The sequence below is a fragment of the Saimiri boliviensis genome, chromosome 7 (assembly GCF_048565385.1).
Source record: "Saimiri boliviensis isolate mSaiBol1 chromosome 7, mSaiBol1.pri, whole genome shotgun sequence".
Lineage (NCBI taxonomy): Eukaryota > Metazoa > Chordata > Mammalia > Primates > Cebidae > Saimiri > Saimiri boliviensis.
Window position 1 is genome coordinate 13,167,756 of NC_133455.1, and position 25,517 is coordinate 13,193,272.

At 43.9% G+C, this 25,517-nt stretch overlaps 1 protein-coding gene across 7 annotated transcripts in view; it reads left to right on the forward strand.

The window, feature by feature from the left end:
• Positions 1-25,517, forward strand: part of CIT (citron rho-interacting serine/threonine kinase) — a 195,216-nt gene that overhangs the window by 76,216 nt on the left and 93,483 nt on the right. For all 7 annotated transcript variants that reach the window (XM_003932193.4, XM_074402166.1, XM_074402162.1 and 4 more), the window contains 4 exons: positions 70-253; positions 18,780-18,885; positions 19,779-19,922; positions 21,203-21,322. In XM_003932193.4, the coding sequence (XP_003932242.2) occupies positions 70-253; positions 18,780-18,885; positions 19,779-19,922; positions 21,203-21,322 (554 nt within the window). The remainder of the gene's footprint in view (positions 1-69; positions 254-18,779; positions 18,886-19,778; positions 19,923-21,202; positions 21,323-25,517) is intronic.

Sequence of the window (25,517 nt, forward strand, 5' to 3'; positions counted from 1 at the left end):
CGCAACAGTATTGAATCCGGCTGAAAATTTTTTCCTCCCCCTCCTCCTTTCTTGTTTTTCTTTAACCAGCTCCTCCCCCCTTCGTTCCCACCCTCAAGTCTGACGATGACACCTCCAATTTTGATGAACCAGAGAAGAATTCGTGGGTTTCATCCTCTCCGTGCCAGCTGAGCCCCTCAGGTTTCTCGGGTGAAGAACTGCCGTTTGTGGGGTTTTCGTACAGCAAGGCACTGGGAATTCTTGGTAGATCTGAGTAAGTGAAAATTTGACTTCCTAAGGGACCTGCATTGATGCAAGGCTTTTGGAGCCAAAGGTGGTGGTGGTGGGGTGGTGGGGGTAGGTGGGGGGAGTGCAGCGGAGAGAAGCTGCTAGTCGCCTGCATTGGGAAAGCAGTCTACCTGTTAGGGCTTTGCGGGGGTAGCCTGTTCATATTCTCATTTTGCAGTAAGGTACCTGTTCCTGTCTGTGGTATCATAATTGTCAATTGGGTACTTTGGGTTAGTTTTTCAATCTTTGGTCTTCTTTAGAGGGGAGATAGTGGGAGATTTCTAGCAGTGCAGATCCCTGGTCAAAGGAGAAATGTGCAGGAGTTAAGATGAGCTGTCCATCTATCTAACCATCTATGTATCTGTCTCTCAAGTGGGTGGATGGAGGTTGCTATCTTGGCTGTATCAAAAGAATGCTAAAAACCTTGTCTCATAAACTAGAGGTTTCCTGATGGGTTTAACTGAGCTGCAAGTGGCTGAACCAGAGCTCTAACAGAGAGATGGTGCTCGGCTCCTCTCCAAGTATGCTGCAAGATCAGGGATCTGGCAGCTGAGCCTCTGAGCTGGTGGAGCGCTGGCGGCCAGAGAAAGCCCCGTTACTGTGAGCCACCAGGAGGGAGTGTGATGTAGCCGAGTCATTGATTCACAGAAACTGGGCTTAATAGGGGGGGGGGAAACCCAGGATACTGAAAATGGAAATCAAAATATCCCTGTAAACCTCTTGACCTGATAGGTCTTTCTCCATTCTCATAAAAGCTATTGAAAAATGCGTTAACATAGCACTTGGAATTCGAGGGTCCAGGCTTCCAGGAGCCTCCTGGAGTGTCTATAAAATGCAGTAGCTTCTGTGGATGTGGGAGGTCAGTATCTTGCCTCTTTCTCTCATGATACAATGACATTCTGTTTTCAGAGGAGTGAGTTCGCCAGGAAGGTCTTGGACTGGTGGTGTTATTCCCCAGCCACCCTGGCTGCTGCACTTTCAGGTTCTCAGAGGGTAATGTTGGGTTAGTTGCTGCCCACTTAGGAGACGAGCAGAATTTCATATGCTTCTTGGCAACATCTTCCCCTATCTGTTGTATTTGTAGCTTAGATATCGATTTATAGGGATGTTATGTTGGTTCCTGGATGGTGTCTCCCCATGGGTGCTGTTTTGACAGTAACGTTCCTGAAAAGATTTCAGACTATTGGGGAGAATTGGGCATTTGATATGAAATAAGGTCATGGGCTGTGATTGAATGTGAGAGAGATTTTTATGTTGAAAGATGTTGAAGTGGTCTTTCTTCATCCCCCCCCGGGGGCTGGGTTTGAAATTCTGGTTGGATTTTGGTAGTGTTAGATGTGCCCCTCTGTCTGATTTGCTCCATAACCCTAAAGCAATCTGGATAGTTGGTAGGAGAGGCAGAGGGCTAACTAGCTGTTGAATGTGCCATCAGATGGGTTTGAAATGGCTCAGCAGGATTGGGAGGTTTTGCCATTGGCATCAAAGATCAGGGCACAAGTGGAGGACCGATGTGGAAGGCTGCATGGTTAGTGGGCAGCATAACCTTGACACACGCAGCACAGTGAAGGTCACACTTCCGACTGGAAGGACATGTGTGGAGAGTTCTAGTTCTGGTTAGCAATGGGCTGGCTGGGTCAGAATGCAAGCTTGCTTAGGGTTAGCCAGTGATCTGAAAGACCAGAGAGGATTCGAGGGAGTTAGATTTCAGGGGCAAAGGCAGGATGATGTGGGAGATCTTAGGCATTGCAATTAATCTGAAGCAGTGTATGATTAATTACTTATTTTTCAGGAAGACTCGAATGACATCTTTCTGCTTCTCACAGAAATCTCAGTTTAGGGAGTTCTCTGACAGGGGCATTTCAGTATTGAGGCTGAGGCATTCGATAAATATTCGTTGATTTAATTTGCTCATGATCCTTTTCTCCAGAAGTGTTTATGTTGCTTATTGTATTTGAGGATGCACTGTTTCACCTTTGGTAGTTTAAACTATATCCTTAGAGCACAAAATGAGCTGCTGTTCCTGACCCAACTAAATGCTTAGTAAGATTCTTATTTTAAAAAAAGGTCCATGCAAATAAAACTGTGTGTTTTTTATCTGGAAAAAGGCATCAGAGTATTCCTATCGTTGGAGAACTTTATCGTCTTTTGCTTGGCAATGGGGTTGGAATCAGAAATTTTCTTTCATCTTGCATTTTGTTATGTGATGTTGTTGTTGGACTTGGCTGCTCTGCTGTAGGCAGCCCTGTGGGTGATACCTACAGCCTCATTTTAGAAATTCATCCACCTGTTGAATGTAGATGACCCTGGACATATCAGATTATGATTAATTAGAAATTTAATAAAAGAGAGGCGGTGATGAAACTACTTAGCAGCTCCTGCAGTTATATTGACAAAATTTGCTTGGAAAGAGGGGGAGACATATTCTGGGGGTACCACCTTTGCCGCCAGCGACCCCGTGTTTTTTCCTGAGTTTTTCTTTTTCAGCATCACAGGTTTCTATGTACACACCTTGATTACCTGTGCTGTTACTCATTCTTCACACCACGGAAGAAATTGCAGATGCTGCTGTACTGTGCTAAGTAAATTGACCTCAGATTTGTTACTAGTGAATTGAATGAAATGTTCAGAGGTGGAGCTGAATGAACGAGGAGTTTTCGTGGAGAAATTGGCAGTGAGAATGATTTAAATTCTGTGATTGCTCCTCACTTTTTGGGATCCTTATTTTGGGACCCCAGACTATTTTTAAGCCAGCCATTGAGCGCATCATTATTTTAGGCTTAGCAAGAATCTTGATGACAGCATTTCAATGGCTGAGGCGTAGTGGGAGTTCCTTGCAGCTTGAGTTGGTGGGAGCAGGAGGGTTTTAGAGAACTAGGTTTGGTTGTCTTTGGGGTGGGATTATGGTGAAGTTAGCCTTGGAGAGTGAGTATTCGTCTGGTGCCTGTTTTCCTTTTTAACCAACAATAACCCAAACCGAATCCCCAAGCTCTGAATGCCTGGGTATTCCTCTGAGCCTTTCTTTGCTTGAACTTGACAATAGTTGGGTAGTAGCAGGAAACAGCATGCTAAAGTTTTAAAAATAGGCCAGGCGTGGTGGCTCACACCTGTAATCCCAGAGCTTTGGGAGGCCGAGGCAGGTGGATCACAAGTTCAGGAGTTTGAGACCAGCCTGGCCAACACGGTGAAACCCCATCTCTACTAAAAATATAAAAAATTAGCTGGGTGTGGTGGCAGGCGCCTCTAATCCCAGCTACTTGGGAGACTGAGGCAGGAGAAATGTTTGAACCCGGGAGGTGGAGGTTGCAGTGAGCGGAGACCATGCCACAGCACTCCAGGCGAGGCAACAGAGCAAGACTCCGTCTCAAAAAAAAAAAAAAAAAAAAAATTTGAAAAATAAAACAGATCTGAGCACTTTTCCTTCCCCTGTTAGCAAAGGAGACATTTCTTCAGGTTTTTCCTTCTAGTGGAGGGATTACCTCATTTAAGCTCTTGGTGAAGCCATGCATTTCTGCAACCCGTAAGTATAAACTCTAGAACGGGGGTGTCCAATCTTTTGGCTTCCCTGGACCACATTGGAAGAAAAAGAATTGTCTTGGTCCACACATAAAATACATTAACACTAGTGATAGCTGATGAGCTAAAAAAAAAAAAAAAAAAAAAAATCTCATAATGTTTTAAGAAAGCTTACAAATTTGTAAGTTTTGAGCCACATTAAAAGCGATCCTGGGCTGCATGCAGCCCACCAGGCCATGGGTTGGACAAGCTTCCTCTAGAAGGTAAAAATCTGTTCTTTTTATGTTGTTGTTTTAAACATGCTGGTTGTATGTTTTTGCAAGAGTTGGACAACATAGAAGAGTAATGGGATCTTGATGGGACTGGAATTTGTGGGAAGATGGTGTCTGCATAGGCTGTTTTTAGGTAGGGATACTCTCTTCCTTTTGATTTAGGAATTTTTCCTTTCTTCTGAAAAGAAAGTGGTTCTGAAAATACAGCGATGGATCCAGCCATTCAAATACCGTGGAGGAATGAAGAGTGGCTGTTGCCATTGCTTCCCAGATTTTTGGGGAACCAGTTTTTGGTGTCTCTTCCTTGCTCTACTTGGGCTTCTCTGCATGTCAGTTTCCTCAACTGTAAAGTGGAATGACAGTGACAGCTTTCTCATAGGACTTTTGTGGGGATAGATGAAATACATAACACAGCTGGTCTAGTACCTGGCACATGGAAAAGCCTTGATAAACGTTCACTGTTATTATTTTTGTTATTACTAATACACTAGTCTACGTATGTATAGTGTCCTTCTATACACGCCAAGCGAATATGGAAAGGACTTAGCAGTGATTAGGTAGTCCAAAGTCATACCAGATTGGAAACCAAGATTCCCAGGCCCTGGGAATTTTCTTCTAGAGACACTTCACTGTTCTGACCAACTATAAAGGATTAATATGCAGTTGCCAAATACCTGTTGGTAAAAGCTGGTTGTTGGGAGGAGTGGATTGGGGAACAGAATTAGAAGGTCCAGTTCTGGAATGGGTACCTTCCCATCAAGTTGAACAAGTCAAAGCAGGTTATGTTGAAACAATTCAGAGAATGTAAAACAAACACCTTGCTGCAGAATATCGTGGTACAAATGGGATATCTGACTGCTTTGGGAGTTAAGAGAGAAAGGCAAAGTCCAATGAGGGACACTTGATGGGTAATTCCAATTCACAGTTCCTGTTAAATTACATTGTTGGAAATTATCTTTCTTGGAATGTCTGTCCATTTCCCCAAGTAGACTGTGATCTCAAGAGCAAGGCTGGGTCTTACTCATCCTGGTTTTCCTGGAGCAGTAAATATGCATGCTGGGACTGGGCTTGTAAGCATACTAATGGAAAGTAAAATACTAGGGTTGGCTTTTAAAAAGACAGTGGATTTGGATCAATGGGAAGAAAGATAGAGGGAATTTCAGGTGTCAGAATTTCACGTGGGCAGAGTGCTAACAGCAGCCCATCCTTACAGGGCACCAACTCTGTACTAGGCTCTGTTACAAGCACTTTACACAGATTAACTCATTTAAATTGCACAACCAGCCCAAGAGGAAGGTGCCATCATTATTCTTATTTTACAGGTGAGAAAACAGGCATGGGGAGATTAAGCAACTTGCCTAAGATTATGTAGTGGCTTAGCTGAGACTTGAACCCTGTGGATATAAACACCACAAATGGGAAAAGTTAGGAAATTTGTGTGGGGCACCCAGGTTTATGTGCTTGTCAGATGTGGAAGCCATTTGTAGAGAATCACAAATGAGGAGGTTGGGCAGGGTATGATGAGAGCTGACAGGCAGGTCTAAATGCTGGGATTCATTTTCAGTCTCTGCGAGTTTATTGAGTAGGTAGACTGTATAGCTCTTGGATTTCTCAGATTTCTTCCTCTTCTCATTTGGAGACTCTTATCTGGCGCGTGTGTGCCCGCACAAATACATAGACCCACGCGTATATACTCTCTCCCTGAATGTTCTTATTTGCTAAAGCTTAAGCTCAGCAAAGAGAGGAAACTGCACTGACCTTATTCTCCACCGTATCTTCAGGCTGATCATAACAAGTTGCTTAATAAGCATTTGGTTAATCCATCTAAATCATTTTTATGGCGGCAACCCTCATTTTGTTGATGGCTCTACCATCTATGTCTATTCACGTCTACGTTTTGTACTTTCATTTGCCTCCCATCTGTCCTGGGATGGCTTATTCCAGTGGAAGACAGCCTGAACTCGCCAGTCAGTCCTGTTTCCTTTTTAGTGAAATACTTGGAGGTTGGAGGATCTTCCCTTAAAAAGTGTTTTCCTGGCTGGGTGTGGTGGCTCACCTGTAATCCCAGCACTTTGGGAGGCTGAGGCTGGTGGGTCATGAGGTCAGGAGATCAAGATCATCGTGGCCAATATGGTGAAACCCCGACTCTACTAAAAAGTACAAAAGAACAGCTGGGCATGGTGGCCCCACCTGTAGTCCCAGCTACTGGGGAGGCTGCGACAGGGGAATTGCTTGAGCCCAGGAGGCAAAGGTTGCGGTGAGCCGAGATCGCACCATTGCACTCCAGCCTGGCAACAGAGCAAGACTCCGACTCAAAAAGAAAAAAAAAGGGTTTTCCTTTCTATATCCAGCCAAAGGCTCTTGGTCCTTGTGCTTGCTACCTAGATTCCTATTGAAAGAGTCTCGCCTGCAATTTGAATTTTTAAATAGCAGCAATAGCAGAGCCTTCTCCGGTGCACAAAGGCATGCATCTGCTGTATTTCCCAAGCAAGCTCAAAAGCCTTAGCTAGCTTCTGCCCATGGTTACTGCTCTCAGCCACCTCGTGTTGTTCCCATCCCATCATTATCTGGATTAGATGTTTAACATTCGCCTCTGTGTGTTGTGTTGGATTTTCTCCTCTCCTCTTGCTCATTCAGTTTCTTCTTTCTCTTAGTCAAGCACAGCTTGTTCTCCTACTTGCCTTATTCTGTTCTCTATTTAGACTGTGCGTGCCTGCCTTGCAGCCCTGGCAGGACCATTCCACCGCCTTCTCATTTGTCTTAAAGATACCTTTAGGAAATCTAATCCAGACGATCCTAGCCCAGTCCTGAAGATTAGACTCCAGAAGATCTGTCAACTGTGTTTTTTGCTGGCCTACACATGCTAATTTGCATGGTTGCCTGGGATCCCTTAAGAAGACAGTCATTGACTAAATGGCGCTACATGATCCCCAGCTCTGTGCCAGTCTGGCAACTCTGTCTTTGCCTACGTGAATTTCTCCCAGTTCTCTTTGCTTTGCTTGCTGTTCACCTCCTGACCTCTCTCCGACAAACTTCCTGAGAGAAGAGCCTGCACTCAACACCTTTTTCCGCTCCTTCAGCGATACCGAAATGACTGCCCGAGAAGCCGCTGATTGTACCTAACCACCAAATCTGGTGATTTCCATCTCACCATGTGATACCATTAATTACTACATTTCTTCCGGACAACCTTCTGCTTTCTTCTCTTTTGTATTATGGACACTTGGTTTTCCTCCTACCTCTCTGACCGTCATTCTCCTCTTTTGTGGCTGCCATCAGGCTCTTGAAATGTATGCACCATCCCCTCAAGTTCCATCCTCAGTTCTCTTTCTCGTTGGTTTTTGGTGATCTCATTCATTCCTTGACTTTAGTTCTCACCTCCCCATGGCCTCCTCCCGTCGTACACTGTGTTCCTCATCACCAGGATGTTTTACCAGTTTCTCACCATCCCATCCTCTGTTCCCTTCCTACATAGACAGACCCACTCGCTCGCTCAGTAAGCCACTAGGTGCTAGTTTTGGCTTCCTCATTTTATGTAAGAAACTACCACCTTCCCTACCCTTCTAGGCAAGAAAGCTGAGTCATCGTAAATTCTTTTCTTCCTCCTCCGCCATCCCATCAGTTGCCAATTTCTCCAAGTGGCGCCTCTAGGATGACACTTGCATCCATGCCCATCTTTCTGTCTTCTCTGACACCCATCTTAGACTCTTGCTTGGACTATTGCAGTAGCCTGCTCACTGATTCCCTTGCCTCTGGTTTTCCTGGCTGTAATCCATTCTCCACAAAAGTGGAATTTTTCCAAAGCATAGGTTGGATGATGTAATTTGCCAGCTTACACCTTCAACAGCTTCCCAGTGTGCTCAGAATTAATGGCTGCTTCTGAACTTGGTATTCAGTCCTGATCTGCCAAGACCCCAGCTCGCCCGTTCATTCGCGTCTCCTTGTCCTTTACTGAATCGCTTCAGTAGTGTTGTCTGACCAAGCTCTTCAAGGCTCATTAAGGATAGGACCAGGTCTTCCTCTTTTTGCCTGAAACAGTGCCTTGCCCCTGGCAGGTCTTCAGTGAACCTTTGTTGAATTGAATTAGACTAAAATGGCCAGGGATGATACCAATTCCTTCTGCATGGTTTGGACAACTGGTAATGGAGTCTGTTTTCTGTAGAGCACGTCTTGTGTTCCCAGAACCATGCGAGTACTGTATGCGCATTATCTCATTAAATCCTCACAATCTCACTGTAACTCTATGAGGTAGCTGGTATTATCCCTGTTTTACAGATGAAGACACTGACTCAGCAGGATTATTTTCCTGAGGTCCTGAAGGTAGAAACAGTTCCAAGACTTGGAGCCATATCTGGTTGCCTCCGGACTACTGTACTACCTACCCTGCCTCTAAGAGTCATGACTTTGCTAGATTATACAGGAGTTATGGATTTGTCTAATAGTAAAGGTGAGATAATTGGTTTTACTGAGAATCTACTCTTTTAGGTACTATTCTGAGTGTCTGGCAAGCATTTTCCTGTAGCCCCAGCAATAACTCATTATTTTACAGATAAAGAAAATGATGATTGCGACGCTTGAGTTACCTCTTAGGTTCACTCAGCTCGAACCTGGCAGAGGGTGGTCAATTTTCCAAGTTTTAACTTATTTATTTATTTATTTATTTATTTATTTATTTATTTCGAGAGGAGTTTCGTTCTGTTGCCCACGCTGGAGTGCAGTGGTGCAATCTCGGCTTACTGCAACCTCTACCTCCTGAGTTCAAGCGATTCTCATGCCTTAGCCTCCCAAGTAGCTGGGATTACAGGTACCTGCCACCACGCCTGGCTAATTTGTTTTGTATTTTTAGTATCGGTGGGGTTTCACCATGTTGGCCAGGCTGGTCTTGAACTTCTGACCTCAAGTGATCCGCTGGCCTTGGCCTCCCAAAATGCTGGGATTATAGGCATGAGCCACCATGCTTGGTTCAACTTTTAACTTTAGAGCTGATATCAACATGCTTATTTTTTGGGGGGACTGACTATAGCATACCTGTTCAAAGTCCAGGCTTTGGAATCAGATAGACGTGGGCTTAACTCTGGGCTTCACTCCTTGCTTGTTGTGTGAATGAGACATATCACTGCTTTCAGCCTCAATTTCCTCATCTATGAAGTGGAGGGTATAAGATCACCTATCTGATAGGTTTGCCATGGGGACATGAAGTACTCTTTGTGTTGGCGCCATGAGCAGAGTGAGTGTTCATTTCATATTTGCTACTGTTATTTAGGTCTGAGGATAGGTATGGGGTGCTTTGACTCTCTTTTTCTCCCTCTTTCCGCTTTATAAAGACATCTTGCTGGTTTTTACCCATTGAGAGAATCTGGCTCCACGTGGGGGGCCTGACAGATGTCCTAATATCTCCATCCAATTTTTTACTCTGAATGGAGTCCGTGATGTATCACTCAAACCTGCACTTTCTATAAAAATGCTCTCCAGGCTTCTGGTAGGATCCAGTGCCAGTGGGAAGTGTGCATGTTCCCAGCCTAGATGTCACATGCTCCCACCCACCCTGGAAGCACTTGGGTATCCCCTGGATGGGTGAGTCTGTGTGTCATTGTGACATTCCTGTCTCAGAACCAATGCTAGGCATCTGTAGTGCGGGTGCTGGAAAGCTTTTTCATGCCAGCGTACATGCAACACACTTTTCTTTTTGGATTCCTTTGTTCCACAGTGACCTTTAAACTGGCTACCTGGGGCACAGAAGTACTGGCACAGCATTCATTTATTCATTCATTCATTCACTCAACAAATGTATTGTTCTAGTCCTTAAGGCACAGCTCTGAGCGAGACAGATAAGGTCTCTCAAGAAGCTAGCATTTGGTGGGGAGAAACAAAGGAGAAGTAACTACTGTACACACATGAGACAATTTCAGATGGTGGTCAGGGCTCTGAAAGAGTCAGAACTGGGATTGGGACTGCCTGGCAGGGGCCACTTTAGCCTGGGTCCTCAATGAAGGGCTCTCTGAGCTGAGCATGATAATTTGTTCAAGAAGGTTGCATTGCATCCTGAGGTGATGCAGCTTTTAAGTCCATACTGAGCAGCTATGAGGTCCTAGGGGCTATTTGAGAAGCTGGGATATAGCACTGACTATGAGACAGAAATCCCTATCTTCATGGCGCTTATGTGATGGGGGCAGATTCACGTTCTTTCGTTCATTCGTTCATTTGTTCATTCATTCAGCTATTTGAGAGCCTACTATGTGCCAAGCACTTTCTAGGCTCTGGAGAAGTAATAGTGAATGCAAAGAAGCAAGATTCCCTGCCCACACAGACTGCATTCTTCCAGAATGTTCATAAGGAGTTGGTTAGCAAAAACAAGTGGGAAGAGTATTGCAGAGAGAGGAAAGAAGGGCAAAGGCCCCAAGGCTGCCACTAACCTCTGGGTGCTCAGTGAACAGAAGGCATGTTTGGGTAGGGGGAACCTAAGGATACACAGGGAACATGGTCTGAGTTGTGGTTATCAGGGCCTTTAGGTTTGGACTTTGCTCTAATTGCATTGAGTAGAAAGCTTTTGCAGGATTTTGAATAGGGACATGGAATATCTGGGTCTTACTTCACAACGGGTGCCTCTGACCGCTGTGTGGAGGGTGGATAGTGAGGGACAAGAGCTGGATCCAGGGAGGTAAGTGAGGTTATTGCAGTCATCGAGTCAAGAGGCAATGAAATTAACCTGTAAAGTGAGGCACTGGCTTAGAGGTGGGACTGCATTAAAAATCGTGCGAGTAGCTATCTTTTATTAATAGCGTGATTTTTGATAAATGATTCTTGAGCTACATATTAATCATTTCAAAGCAAATGCTCTAATTTAACCAAAGACCACTGCTGGTTGTGTGTGTGTGTGTAGATGTGTGTATTTATATGAGTATGTGTGGTGTGTGTCGTGTGTGTGTGTGGTATCTATATTGTGTGTGTGTGTGTGTGTGTGTGTGTGTGTGTAGGGGGTGCCCCAAAGCTAGAAAGATTTTGACTGTCTTTAGGAGAATAGTGTTTTTCATATTTCCAGGTGTTCCTGATCGGCCCCATTGTGTGTTTTATTTTATTTTATTTTTTGATATGGAGTCTTGCTCTGTCGCCAGGCTGGAGTGCAGTGGCGCGATCTCATATCACTGCAACTTCTGCCTCCCGGGTTCAAGTGATTCTCCTGCTTCAGCCTCTCAAGTAGCTAGGACTATGGGTGTGTGCCACCCAGCTAATTTTTATATTTTTATTAGAGATGGAATTTCACCATGTTGGCCAGGATGGTCTCAATCTCTTGACCTGGTGATCCACTTACCTTGGCCTCCCAAAGTGCTGAGATAACAGGTGTGAACCACTGTGCCCGGCCACCGTTGTGTATTTTAAAGTGGGCTTATAAAATTAGTTTACAGGCCAGGTGCGGTGGCTCACACCTATAATCCCAGAACTTTGGGAGGTCAAGGCAGGTGGATCACGAGCTTCAGGAGATCAAGACCATCCTGGCCAATGTGACGAAACCCCGCCTCTAGTGAAAATACAAAAAAATTAGCTGGGTGTGGTGGCATCTACCTGTAGTCCTGGCTACTCGGGAGACTGAGGCAGGAGAATCGCTTGAACCCAGGAGGCGGAGGTTATAGTGAACCGAGATCATGTCACTGCATTTCAGCCTGGTCACAGAGCAAGACTTCATCTCAAAAAAAAAAAAAAGTAAATAAATAAAATTAGTTCACAAATTTCAGAATGCTCAATCTTAAAAGCCAATATATTTTTGGAAACAGAATGCTGATGAGTTTTTTATTTTTTGCAGCATCTTGCAGTTGCATGTATTTTTAGTGCTACTGGCCAGCACTAAAGGTGGGGCCCTCAGCTGAGCTAATTTTGATTTCCCTCATTTTAGCTTCAAGTACTGATTCTTGATTATCCCAAGAATATCTGGGATTTGTGATCTATGTTATCTGTGATTTGGTGGCATATTTTGCAGCCATAGGGTCCTATTCCTAAGGGAATAAATGGATGGCTTAATGCTTGAGCACGAACTTAATCACAGTAGTGATTAGAGAGTATTCAACACATACACTTGCTTGTAGGATGGAGTACACATTGTATTCTCTTTTGATATGAAATATTCTATTAGCACTATTAAATGATTTTTTTTAAAAAAAAGCTATATCGATTATTTATAGGTACATCATTGGGAAAACTGCATTTTATCATTTTCACTTAAATGTTGAGGTTATAGGTAAAGCGATTTTTAGGTCACATCTAATACATTTTAAGAAAACATGTCTTCCTGTTGCAGTGGTAATGACCAAGCCCACTCTTCCTTCTGTGTCGTATACCATTATCCCTATTAATATTCTGTGGGCTTCTGTAATTATAAAGCAGATGTGTATATCAGGAAGAGATGTTGATTTCAGAGTAAATTTTTCTAGAAAATAGAAGCTGGAAAAAAAGGAAAACCCAAACTTGGCTTCGTGCTCCAAGAGAGAGCACTGCTGTGTGTGGGCGGGTGGCTGCGTGCACCCGCTGCTCAGAAGTGCCTTTTCTCTCCATAGGGATAACTGGCTGTGTATCCGAGATGTGGCCAGGAGTAGGCAAGCAGCGTGTGGGCAGGCTGCATGTTCTTTTATTAGCATCCTCACTGTACTGCATTTTGTCGAGCCCAGAGCATGAACTGGCTTGGGTTTCTAACATCTACCCTGCTTCCCACTTAATACTTCCCTGAACCCTAAAGTGAGGGAAGGAGAGTTGCTCTTGTGGGGTGTGCTTTTTCTGTGGTGGCTGTGGACCAACCTGGCATGGGGATGTTCTTGGGTACCCAGAACTGTCCTGGGCTCAGGCCTGGAGTCAGCTTCTTAACACCAAATGCAGCCAGTCGTGGATGGAGGTCACCGTGTCTTACATGTTCCATTCTCCCTTTCCTCCATGACCTTGCCCCTCTGATCCTCTGTAGCACTTTTCTTGAGTGTGTCCAAGGCCATCTAGCCAAGAAGTAGCAGAATTGGGATTTGAAGCCATGACTGTTCGGTGGTGGAGCCTCAGCTTTGAACTGGGGTTCTACTTCCCGGCACCCCTGCACAAATCGTGGTCACTGGTAGGAGAACATAGAGGTATAGGGCAAGCCCCTTCCTTAGTGCCATGGGATATTAATAATACCCATCTTACAGGGTTGTGGGGAGGATGCAGTGAGGTAACCCATGAAACATTAAACACAGTGCCTAGTACATGGTACGTGCTCAATAAATGAGCACTTGTACTGATGACAAAGGTAGTGGCATTAATTCTTTTTCCTAGATTGTCACTTTCTTGAGGACAGGAATTGCGGTTTCCTTTATACCCTCTACAGCAGAGTTTCTGAACTTGGCACTATTGACTTTTGGGTTGGATAATTCTTGTGGGAGCTGTCCTGTGGATAGTAGGATATTGAGCAGCATCCCTAGCCTCTACCCACTACATATTAATGGCACCCATAGTCATGAAAATAAAAAGTCTAGACGTTGCTACATTGCCCCATTTGAGAACCACTGGTCTGCAGATATCTCTTATGGGGATCACAGGGCTTTTATATTCTATTCTCTCTCTCTTTTGATCTCTCTCTCTCTCTCTCTCCCTCTCATATACACGCTCAGAGAAGGTGGTTAAAAAAATTGTTAAAGTTTGAGAATTTTGAGAACAAAGGAAAAATTTTGGAAGACATTTTAATGAACAGGTAGACTCTGTCCCATTCCAGGGTCAACAGAACTTCGTAATTAGATAGTTTCTTTACTCCAACTCTGTACCCCATTGCCCACTGTTTTACAGTTCTAACCGGTTATAGGAGTTTTCTTATAAACTTTCCTTAAAGCAGTGATAGTATCAGTTTTTTTTTTTTTTTGAGACAGAGTCTTGCTTTTATCACCCAGACTGGAGTACAGTGGCACAATCTTGGCTCACTGCAACCTCCACCTCCTGGGTTCAAGCAATTCTCCTGCCTCAGCTTTCTAAGTAGCTGGGATTACAGGTACCCACCACCACACACAGCTAATTTTTGTATTTTTAGTAGAGAGGGGGTTTCACCATGTTGGCCAGGCTGGTGTTGAACTCCTGACCTCATGATCTGCCCGCCTTGGCCTCCCCAAGTGCTGGGATTACCGGTGTGAGCCATCGCGCCTGGCCAGTATCAGCTCTTTAAATAATACTATGCTTGATGAAGTGGTACTTTTCAGGATAATTTTAGACAAGCAGACTTGCTGCTTGAAGAGGACAGGGTGATATTTGGTAATAATATATATGTGGTAATATGTATGTAATATTATTATAATGTTATATATAGTAATATTTGGTGTATCTGGTAGTTCTGAGGCCAGTCTTGGATCGAACCTCTGAAGCTATGATTTACATTATGGTCAATGTTAGCATAATGCAGTTACCAGCAATAACTTTCTGTTGCTTTGAAAGTCAGAAGGATGGCTAATGAAAATCTTAGAAAAAGAAAATAAATTGTAATATTTCAGAATATTTGCTGGGGAGGATCTGTGCACTCAAGAAATACATACTGAGAACTTACCATTGATGTTAGAGATTGAATCGCCCCATGTCTACATGAAAAATGAATAGAATATAAACATTTTAAATTGAGCCATGTCTGTTTGTAGTATATTTCTTTTATAGAAATTCATGGAAATGGTATATTGTAACTGAATTATTAAAATTAGGGCCAATGGGCTTTAATCGTTATCTAATACCTCTGCGTCGTTTTGAAATTTGTAGCCCACCACCATTCACTTCAAAATTGGGTTCTTACTCAAAGAGTGATGAAAAGTACCCAGTGGTCTGGCCAAAATGCCACATGCCAGTAAATGCTGGGGACGGACATACACTGAGTTTTAAATGGCTAGACCCTAAATCAGAAGCACTTTCTTCTAATTAGCACCATGGTTCTTAGTTCTGTCTGTACGTTACAGTCACTCAGTAGTTTCATACAAATGTTGCTTCCGGGGGCCGTACTCCAAGTCTGTCTGTCTCTGACTTAATTGGTCTGGTTGGGGCCTACACATCAGTTCTTTTTTAAAAGGTCTCCAAGTGATTCTAATGTGTACCTGCACTGAGGACCAGGGAAGGTGTAGGAAGCCTGATGACCTTTACCCTCCAGCCTCATCCTCCAATCCCAGGATTGTTGATGGGATTGTTGCTGCACGCCCAGCTTAGTCATAGCATTCTTACTCTAGCTTTTTTTTTTTTTTTTAAGATGTGATTTGTATTTATTCTTTAAAAAAAAAGAGATTTCTTTAGCCCCTTTATTCTGAAGAGCTCTTAATTGCCGTACTTAGAACTTCTAAACAGTGAGCATTTGTCAAACAGAGAATAGCAGAATGAAGGGGTTGGACCTCGGGTGATGAGGAGGGCTGTCACGTTGTTCTCTGTCTCCTTAGAGTGCCGGCAGGTCGGGGCTGCATGTCTCCTTGCTTCTGGGCCCACGGATAAGTGACCTAGAAATGCCTTTCTTTTTTTTGGTGGGAGGTGACAAAGCAATCTGTTTTGTACCCACAGCAGCACACTTTAAACAAGAAGCCCCACTGGGTCCAGCCTCTTTTGTGTCATCAAGTTTTTCAAGCCCCATCCCACCTATCATCATGCACCCATGCCATCGTTCTTTTAAAAGGGTGCCAGTTTTGTGCTTAAGCACAAGGAGCTGTGACCTGGGCTGTCATCCCTGACGCATGTCATGTCTGAATTTGTGACATGTGGGTGACTTTTGATCTCTGAAGGGCCAGACACTCAGTCTGTGGATCATTACTCTTCCGTGGTGGTTGGGGTCTCATTCTCTAGCCCACCTGAGTGCAATTAGGAATAAAGGAAGTAGCAAAGGAATTTTGCTCAAGGCCATGCCAAGCATTTCATCTTATGTGAAAAAGAAAAGAAGGAGAGTGTGTGTGTGTTGGCTAGATTTAGGTAGAAAACAGGCTGGTGAGAAGCGTAGAACTTGGTTAAAATTTCTAGCCAAAAGTAAGAATTTTAAAAAGATTTATTTCTGGATCCAATCCCTGTTGCCCGTTTCTATGAATAATCACCATTTGTTTTAATGTGAATAATTGCACAGAGCAAATTCAGCCCCCTGAGTTTTATCATTTTAAGCAATTGCTTTAGGCCCGTGAGGCTTGTACTATTTAGGAAGTTTCATGGGTAGTAATGAAAAAAACAATAATGACAGTAGTAACAGGTGACATTTAGTGAGCCCTTGCAGTGTGCCAGGCATTGTACTGAGGGCATTACATGCATTATTTCATTTAATCCTTACGATAACTCTTTGAAGTAGGTTGGTAATTATGCCCATTTTACAGTTAGGTAACTGAGGTTCATAGAGGTCAAATAACTAGTCAGTGGCGGGATCTGATTTTTCTTTTTTAAGAATTTATTTGTCTTGCTCTGTTAACCAGACTGGAGTGCAGTGGCACAATCATAGCTCACTGTAACCATGAACTCCTGAGCTCAAGTGATCCTCCCACCTCAGCCTCTCAAGTAGCTGGGACTAGAGGCATGAGCCACCATGCCCGACTCATTTTTAAACATTTTTTGTAGAGACAGGTGGGTGTGATACCTATAATCCCAGCACTTTGGGAGGCCAAGGTGGGCGGATTGCTTGAGCCCAGGAATTTGAGAGTAGCCTGGGCAACATGGAGAAACCCCACATCTACAAAAAAAATATAAAAATCAGCTGTGGTGGTGTGTGCTTGTAGTTCCGGTTACTTGGGAGGCTGAGGTAGGAAAATCACTTGAGTCTGGGAAGTTGAGGCTGCAGTGACCTGTGATCACGCCACTGCACACCAGCCTGGGCATTGGAGTGAGACCTGCTCTCAAAAAATGCTTTTTTGTTTTTTTGTTTTTTAAAAAAGAGACAGGGTATTGCTGGGTTGCCCAGGCTCGTCTCAAACTTTTGGCCAAGTGATCCTCCTGCCTCAGCCTTCCAAAGTGTTGAGATTATAGGCGTGTGCCACTGTGCCCAGCCCGAGATTTTGAACAGAGGAGCATGACTCGGGGTGTTGACTCATTTGGCTGTCCTACAGTGTGAGTGTGGAAATCTGTCACTGGAGTACAGCAAGTCAGCACTATCAAGCCAGCCCTTGTCATTGCCAGGAGCTACGGGGAGAGAGACGTTTTGCATTGCTGCAGGGAACTGACCTCTTTTAGTCTGGGAAGTGGTTTGGGGCAGCAGAAAGCAGAACTTGCACCTGCTGGTAAGACCTGAGTGGTCATTGACAACTAGCTCTTCAACCCTGTTACCAGGGCAACAAAGATGGGCCCGGGGGCAGTGGTGGGCTCTGCCACAGCTCTCTGTGCGTAAGAACCTATGGCCACTGTTGCTCTGGCCTTGTCCTACACTAATCCCAGTGTTCATATCCAGTGTACCAACCACTGAGGGCAGCTGCCCTGGAATCTCTTTCTCATCTCTGCCTATAATTAACTGCCTCTGGGCACATGCATGAGTTACAGAGACGAGTGTGGGTAAGTTTGTCCTTTCTGTGGGGGGCATCCTTCTGGTCCACTCTCAGGAGGGCATCCTATGTTATTTTTGTGATATTTTCCTAAGAATTGTATAGGAAGTGCGTCAAGCCAACTTGTCTACCCCAGCTCCCTCTTGAGACCAGCAGAAACCATTTATCAACTGGCAGTTTGCTTAATCTCTCTGGGCCTCAATTTCTTCATCTAAAATGAGGAGAATAAATCGTATCTACTTCATAGAGTTGCTGTGGGGAGTAAAGAGTTCAGATGTATCTGTCAGTGAAGGAAAAACAAAAACAAAGCGTTCAAATATATCTAGTATTCAAACAGAACCAGGTATGCAGCCAGTGCCCAATAGGTGTATGAGTTTCCTGTGGCTGCTGTAACAAATTATCACAAACTTAGTGGCTTAAAACAACACATGTTTATTATTTTACAGTTCTAGAGGTCAGAAGTCCAAGATGAGGCTAGGCGTGGTGGCTCACGCCTGTAATCCCAGCATTTTGGGAGGCCGAGGTGGCAGGATCACTTGCGGCCAGGAGTTCCAGACTAACCTATCCAACATGGTGAAACCTCATCTCTACTAAAAATACCAAAATTAGCCAGGCATGGTTGTGAGCACCTGTAATCCCAGCTACTCCAGAGGCTGAGGCAGGAGAATCGCTTGAACCTAGGAGGTGGAGGTTGCAGTGAGCCGATATCACACCATTGCACTCCAGCCTGGACGACAGAACAAGACCCTGTTTCCCCCCAAAAAAAAAAAAAAAAAAAAAAGTCTGGGAGTAGTTTTACTGGGCTGATATCAGTATAGACAAGGCTGCACTCTCTCTGGAAGCTCTAGGGGAGAATCTGTTTCCTTGTCTTTTCCAGCTTCTAGAGTTTGCCTGCATTCCTTGGCTTGTGGCCCCTTCCTTTGTTCAAAGCCATTGGTGTAACATCTTCAGATCTCTGTGACTGATTCCTGCTTCCATCTTATAAGGATCATTATGATTTCATTGTACCCATTCAGATATCCCAGGAGAATCTCCCCATCCCAAGATCCATAACTTAAATCCCATCTGCAAAGTCCCTTTTGCCATGTGTGGTAATATATTCCCAGCTTCCAAAGATTAGGACATGGGCAACTTTAGGGCATTATTTGTCCTAACATCATAAGCATGAGATGTTTTTGTAAAATGAAACAAATGTTGCAGCTTCCTAATGCAGCTTTTTAGGCCCACCCACTGGCCCCCTTGACGTTGGTTTTTCTCTACCTAGGTCTGTTGTGTCGGGTCTGGACTCCCCTGCCAAGACTAGCTCCATGGAAAAGAAACTTCTCATCAAAAGCAAAGAGCTACAAGACTCTCAGGACAAGTGTCACAAGGTATTTATTTCCACAGCCGGCCTCCTTCCTTGCTCCAGGATCCTCCCGTCCGTATATGCCAAGGGATCCGCCCGGGGCCACTGCTGGCTCTGAGCCGCCTGATCCGTAGAGAGCAGGATCTGAAGTCGCGTCTCCAGCAGCTCAGAGGGAGATGAATTCGGGCCTTGCCGTTGCTGTAAATCCTTTAAATCTAAACCAGAGGAGGCCCTGGATTTAAGCAGCCTGTTTCTCAGCATGACCCAGTCAGATGTCTGCTTCTTCCAGCTGGCCTGGGTCCTCACCTGTGGCTGAGATGCATCCCATCTGCTTTGAGTGATGCGAAGTCTCTCTTCCTAGTCTTTTAAAACTCCTGCTTATGTCACTGCGGCCGCTGTGTTGATTACGCTCAACGTCTCTTAGCATTCACTGTTCCTGCCCAGAGGCAACGCTCTGGAAACTAATAAGTCACTGCTTGCCTGGGACTCCTAAGAGTGCAGACGAATAAATATCTCCTTGCCCTGTCCAGGATTTGTCCTCTAGATCTTTGCAAGGAGATGGGGGGGGATCAAGATGGATTTGGGATAAAATTAAAGTGACGTCTGCAAAAAACAAAACAAAAACAAAAGCAAACAGGTGAAAAATGGTGATTGTGGCTTCCTTGCTAACTGGGTTAGAGAAGTGATCAAGTGTGAACCGGGACTTGAATGAGAGGAGTGACTTAGCATTTGGTGACTGTCCTTAACGAAGAACTGTGCGCGCCTGGGCGAAGACACAATGGTATTTCCATCCCAACTTAACCTTTGGCGAATTAGCCTTAGCCCAGACCACCAGGTGGTTTCGGAGGCTACTTGAGATGTGATTGCTCCTAATGAACCCCCACGGGCCTTGTTAACCTGTCGATGTGTTTATTTCAGATGGAGCAGGAAATGACCCGGTTACATCGGAGAGTGTCAGAGGTGGAGGCTGTGCTTAGTCAGAAGGAGGTGGAGCTGAAGGCCTCTGAGACTCAGAGATCCCTCCTGGAGCAGGACCTTGCTACCTACATCACAGAATGCAGTGTGAGCCTTCCCTGAAGCCCCCTTCCCTTGGAGGTGGCACTTCCTGTTGTGTGTGTCTCATCTTGTTTCATGACGGCTCCATGAGGCACATCACAGCCAATGGCAGAGAGTAGAGAGAGGGAGAGCACAAAAGCAAGATCTGTGTTTTGCAGAGTAGTGAGGGCCAGGTGTGAGGTCCCCAGGAAATGAGATTGGACTCATTTCCAGCAGAAAGTGCAGGTAGACAGCTGCTACCACGGAGTCTGGAGATGGGAGTGATCCATCTTTGCTGCAAGTTGCAAAGGATCTTAGCGTCTCCCATCCCAACGTCTCTGATCTGCACTGTGTCTGACCTGAGCAGCCTTGAGAATCAGACTCCCAAATATGTACAGGAAAACTTATTTTGAATCTGCCTGACATCAGTTTTCCATTGGCCAGAACCAGTGTAGCAATAAGAAAATAGCCTTGAAAATCCAGACCCTCTGTCATTATTTACCATGTGACTTTCGTTTTTTTTCTTTCCTTCACAAGAGTAGACTGTCTTCTTCTCCATTGTCTCGTTAAATTTTTCATTCAGGTGTTTTTTAAATGTGCCCAATTAAACAGTCTTAAGAAGTTGAATCACACATTTCTAAAGTTTTTTTCACAAGGGAGAGGAAATCTATAGAACGTGGCTGATTAAGAATAACTGCTATGTTTCCATTCCAGACTTGGCTGCCTTTCAGTGGTGGGTGAAGTTATTCAGCTATGTATTTCAGATATATATTTCAGTGCCATTGAAGCATTAAGGGATTTTTATGGATGAAAGGTGTCCAGGAAAAATAAGCCAGGAGGTAGAAATAGATGACTTAGAGTCTTAAATGACAACTTGGGCAGAGGATATGAAGTCATTGCTACTTTGAAAGAGGCATATGTATTTTAGAGCCCACAAGTAACTGGTATAATAGAAAACACTTTGTAGCCATCCAAATGGTGGTTGTAATAGCTACTGGGTCTTCATAGGTTTTAGTCCTGAACATGCAAGTAAGTATCTCACAGGACAGGTAGATGGTGGCGGGAGACAGGCTGATGTATTTTCCGGCTGGATCCATAAGGTTACCCAGGTTAAGACGATGTTTCTTGAACCAAGGGGTTTTACAGGATGGAGACTGGAATCGGCAACCAACTGGAAGTTGTCAACTGTGATCCGTCACCCGAAACCGTTCTGGTATCTTCGAAGCAGCTTGCAGCTCTCTTAATGAGTCTTTTCAAACAAAGCAGGATCCACAGGGCATCCCTATTAAAATTTTTGCTTTCTGCAGAGCTTAAAGCGAAGTTTGGAGCAAGCACGGATGGAGGTGTCCCAGGAGGATGACAAAGCACTGCAGCTTCTCCATGATATCAGAGAGCAGAGCCGGAAGCTCCAAGAAATCAAAGAGCAGGTAGGCCTGCTTGCCTGGGAGCACAGCGGCATCTTGGCTCGCTCGGACCTCTAATTTCAGGAGAGGCATGTTTGAGAGAGAGAGGAAGAAAGGGAGAAAGAGGAAGGGTGGGGGCAGAGGGGAAGAGAGACAGGTATGTAGGTCATTCAGAAACTTTAGGTTTCCCATAATTTATATACATCATAGGGTTCTTGTTCCAGCTTCTTTTGAAGCTGATACCCCATAATATCTGCTTTTAAAAAATAAAGATGTAGGTTTAGAGCAAGAGTGAGTAAACCTCAGCCTATGGGGCAAATTCTGTCCGACACCGATTTTCTATGGTCCACAAGCTAAGAATGGGTTTTACATTTTTTAAACAGGAGGAAAAAAAAGTCAGAAGAAAAACAATATTTTATGCCATTTGAAATTGATATGAAATTCAAATTTCAGTCTCCATAAATAAAGTTTTTTTTTTGGAACACAGCCATGCTTGGTAATTTACATGTTGGCCATGGCTGCTTTCAGGCTACGAGTCAGAGGTGAGTGGTTGTTACGGAGACCATCTGCCCCCCAAAGCTGAAGCTACTTACTATCTGGCTTTTTACAGCAAAAGTTTGCCAATCCTTGCTCTAGATGGTTTAAAAAAAATAAATTTTTAATAGCTTTTCAGATGCACTTTAAGTTTTTGAGAGAAGCCAGCCTAATTCATAGTTTTACTCGTATACAGAAATATTCTAGAAGAGAAGCTGGAGCCATTCTGGCCGAATCAGGATTAACACTGCATATCTGAGTGCAGAAAGCTGTCCCTCGTGTTTTCAGAAAGGAGAATGGAGACCTTTAAAAAGCCCACACTTTTTTTTTTTTCTTTCTAAATGGGTTTTTCTAAATGGCTCATTTTTGTATTGCCTCATTGTTTCCTTTTTAGCATGGATTTTTCTGTCTTTTGAACAATTGTAAATAGAAACTTTAATGCAGAGATGGCAGTGAGCAATTGGAGAGCTGAACTATCAGCTGCCAGGCAACTCTCATTCACTTCAGAAAATCCAATGGAAACATTGGTGGAAATGAACATTTCTGTCTCTGGGTAGCACCAACCTAGCCATCTGGCTGGAACTAATGCAAGAAACTCCTGCAAATAACTCTATCCATTAATTACTCTTTAAAAAAAGAATTACTGTCTTTGGAGGTTTGTTGCCTTAATATATTTATCATCTGAATATTTTAAAGTTGTGATCGGTTAATATCCTGTTGCTTGATAAAAACCTTATAAATGAATGTGGATAGGAAGGAAACCTTGTAAAAGGATGATCAGATCTTCGATTAATGCAATCTTAGAGGTTTTGAAGGCTGCACATAGGCTTTGAGAAATCTGCTTTGACAGTTGACTCATGCTCTTTTTATCAGCATAGTTTTTCATCCTAAAAGTTTCAAGAGGTAGGAATCATTTTCTCCCATTAGTTCCACATGCCTGGAAATTTACTTTTAGTGACATCCTGGGGAAATGAAAGCTGTGTTTGGCCACCAGAGGGAGCAGCTGGTGTCCATAGATTCCTTAGAAACAGAATTATCAGAACATTTTGAAAAGGTATATGTTGGGGGTTGAGTTCAAAGAAATGTCTTTTATGATTCATACCACAGTTGGCATGCATGTGGGGTCTTAGATTTAATGACTGCTCAAAGTTCCATTGTGGGGAAGAAAACTTAGTGGTTTCAGATTTTACTTTTCATCGGAAGAAGGATTTATTTTATGACTTTTGGTGAGTTTTGTGAGAGCAGGATGTTTGCAGACCAGGAGAAAGCTTTTAATGCTTGCAGCAAACTTTCAGTATTTGGTTTATGGCATATTGATTTCTTGCAGACTTGGGATTTGTTCTCTACTTTCTCTTAAAATCTAACTTTCTGTATGGCTCTTTATTATTATTATTATTATTATTATTATTATTATTATTATTTTGAGATGGAGTCTCACTCTGTTCTCCCAGTCAGGAGTGCAGTGGTGCAATGTCGGCTCACTGCAACCTCCACCTCCTGGGTCCAAGCGATTCTCCTGCCTCAGCCTCCTGAGCAGCTGGGATTATAGGCTCACGCCACCATGCCCAGCTAATTTTTGTATTTTTAGTAGAGATGAGGTTTCAACATGTTGGTCAGGCTGGTCTCGAATTCCTGACCTTGTAATTTGCCCGCCTCGGCCTCCCAAAGTGCTGGGATTACAAGCATGAGCCACTGTGCCTAGCCAGCTCTTTATTTTTTAAAAATATTTTACTTCCACCTAGCTACCCCCTCTAGAGTATTTACATTTGGTTTAAAAGAAAAACACCTTAAAGTCTCATGTGAAAGTGTGATTCATAGACCATTACTAGCAATTTCAGCTTCTTCCTTGCACCCCCACGCAGGAAAGGAGACAAAAGTGTGGGTAACACAGAAGGCACTTGTGTTCTAGGATTTCTGAGTGAATAGGAACATACCTGATCCTTCCTCCCCACAAAATTCTGAAACTCCATTCAGAAGACTTGGGTTAGGTAGGCCTTGAAACCTGGCTGGAATTCCCCATCCTGACCTGACACCCACCCACCAGTCTTTCACTCCATCCTGAGATACGACAGCTATCTCTCAGCGATCTTGCAAACAGACTGGACGATCACCTCTCAGGTTTCTCACGAAGCAGGGATTTGGTTAGCTACTAGATTTATAGGATTTCCTTAAAGTATCCAGCACAATATCAAAGGATCCACAAACGTGTTAGGATTTTCTTTCGCTGCTTGTAGCAGGCTGGGTGCCCTGAGAGCTTGGAGAGCTGACAGAGTGGTTGCCAGGTTCCTGCCTTCCTCCCTCTTACGTGCTGACAGCTCAGGGAAGAGAGATGTTGGGGGGGAAGGAACAGACACTCTGTCCTCACTCTTGACAAAACAGAAATTACATTCCCTTCTCGCCGACATAAATTCAAGAAAGAAAAGGGAGCTTGAGGACAACAGATACTCAAGATTTGGTGTCGATGCCTGTAGCCAGGGCTGGCTTTCCCATTAGCTCTAGCAGGCATGGTATCTAGGGACCACTTTACTTTTAGGGTCTCATAACATGTTTTAATTTTTTCATCAGAAGAAAAAATTGGGCTTAAGTCAGAGACACTGTTTTCATAGATAATTTTTTTTTGCATTTATAGGGGCGCAATTATAAAATGTAATTCTTAATGTTTATTTTTATGGAGGAAGGCAAGGAAGGCTCAGTGCTCACAGTTTTGAAAGCCATAATATGGCCCTAGTTGAGGGATCTAGAAAAACCAATGCACTATTTCACACATAGCTCATGTTCTGCCTTGTGAGTTTATTTTTATTTATTTATTTATTTGAAATGGAGGCTTGCTCTGTTGCCCAGGCTGGAGTGCAGTGGCATAATCTCAGCTCACTGCAACCTCTGCCTCCTGGGTTCAAGTGATCCTCCTGTCTCAGCCTCTCAAGTAGCTGAGATTACAGGCCCCACCACTATGCCCGGCTAATTTTTATATATTTCGTAGAGACAGGGTTTCACCATGTTGGCCAGCCTGGTCTCGAACTCCTAAACTCAAGTGATCCACCCACCTTGGCCTCCCAAAGTGCTGGGATTACAGGCGTGAGCCACTATGCCTGGCCTGCCCTGGGAGTTTAGATAATTGTAAGCAGGTTATAAAGACCTTTGGTTATATAATCCAGCATCACCTGCTTAGTATGCATGACCCAGGAAACCTGTGTGCCCCATGATTCTGGGGATTGACCTTCAATAACAGTATGCTTTTAGGTGGGAGAGAGTGAAGTGAGACCCGTGTTTCATTTGGGCCGTTTTTTCCCGTTCTCCTTTACAGAAAATATAGGGAGATATGTGCTTGCATGGAAGCCATCCAATTTTCGTAAGAGCAGCACCTCCCCTTTAATACGCCCTGGGGGATCACCTGTTACAATGGGATAAAAGGTTTCCTTTATACCCTATTATTTAAACATTGCGATTTATCATTTAGAAGAATACCCTTGCTTAATCGATTATTTCTTAGGAGAAATATTCAAATATTCCTGACCAATTATTTCTTGAGAGAATGGATCTCAGAGATGTTATTGAATATTGTGATTTTCAAAGACATTCTTGATTCAATTCCTTGTATGTTTCATTTTGTATCTCTCTTCTTCTCACCCTGTCGGGCACCTTGGATTACGTAAATGCTCATTCATAATCCTTATACTTTCCCTTG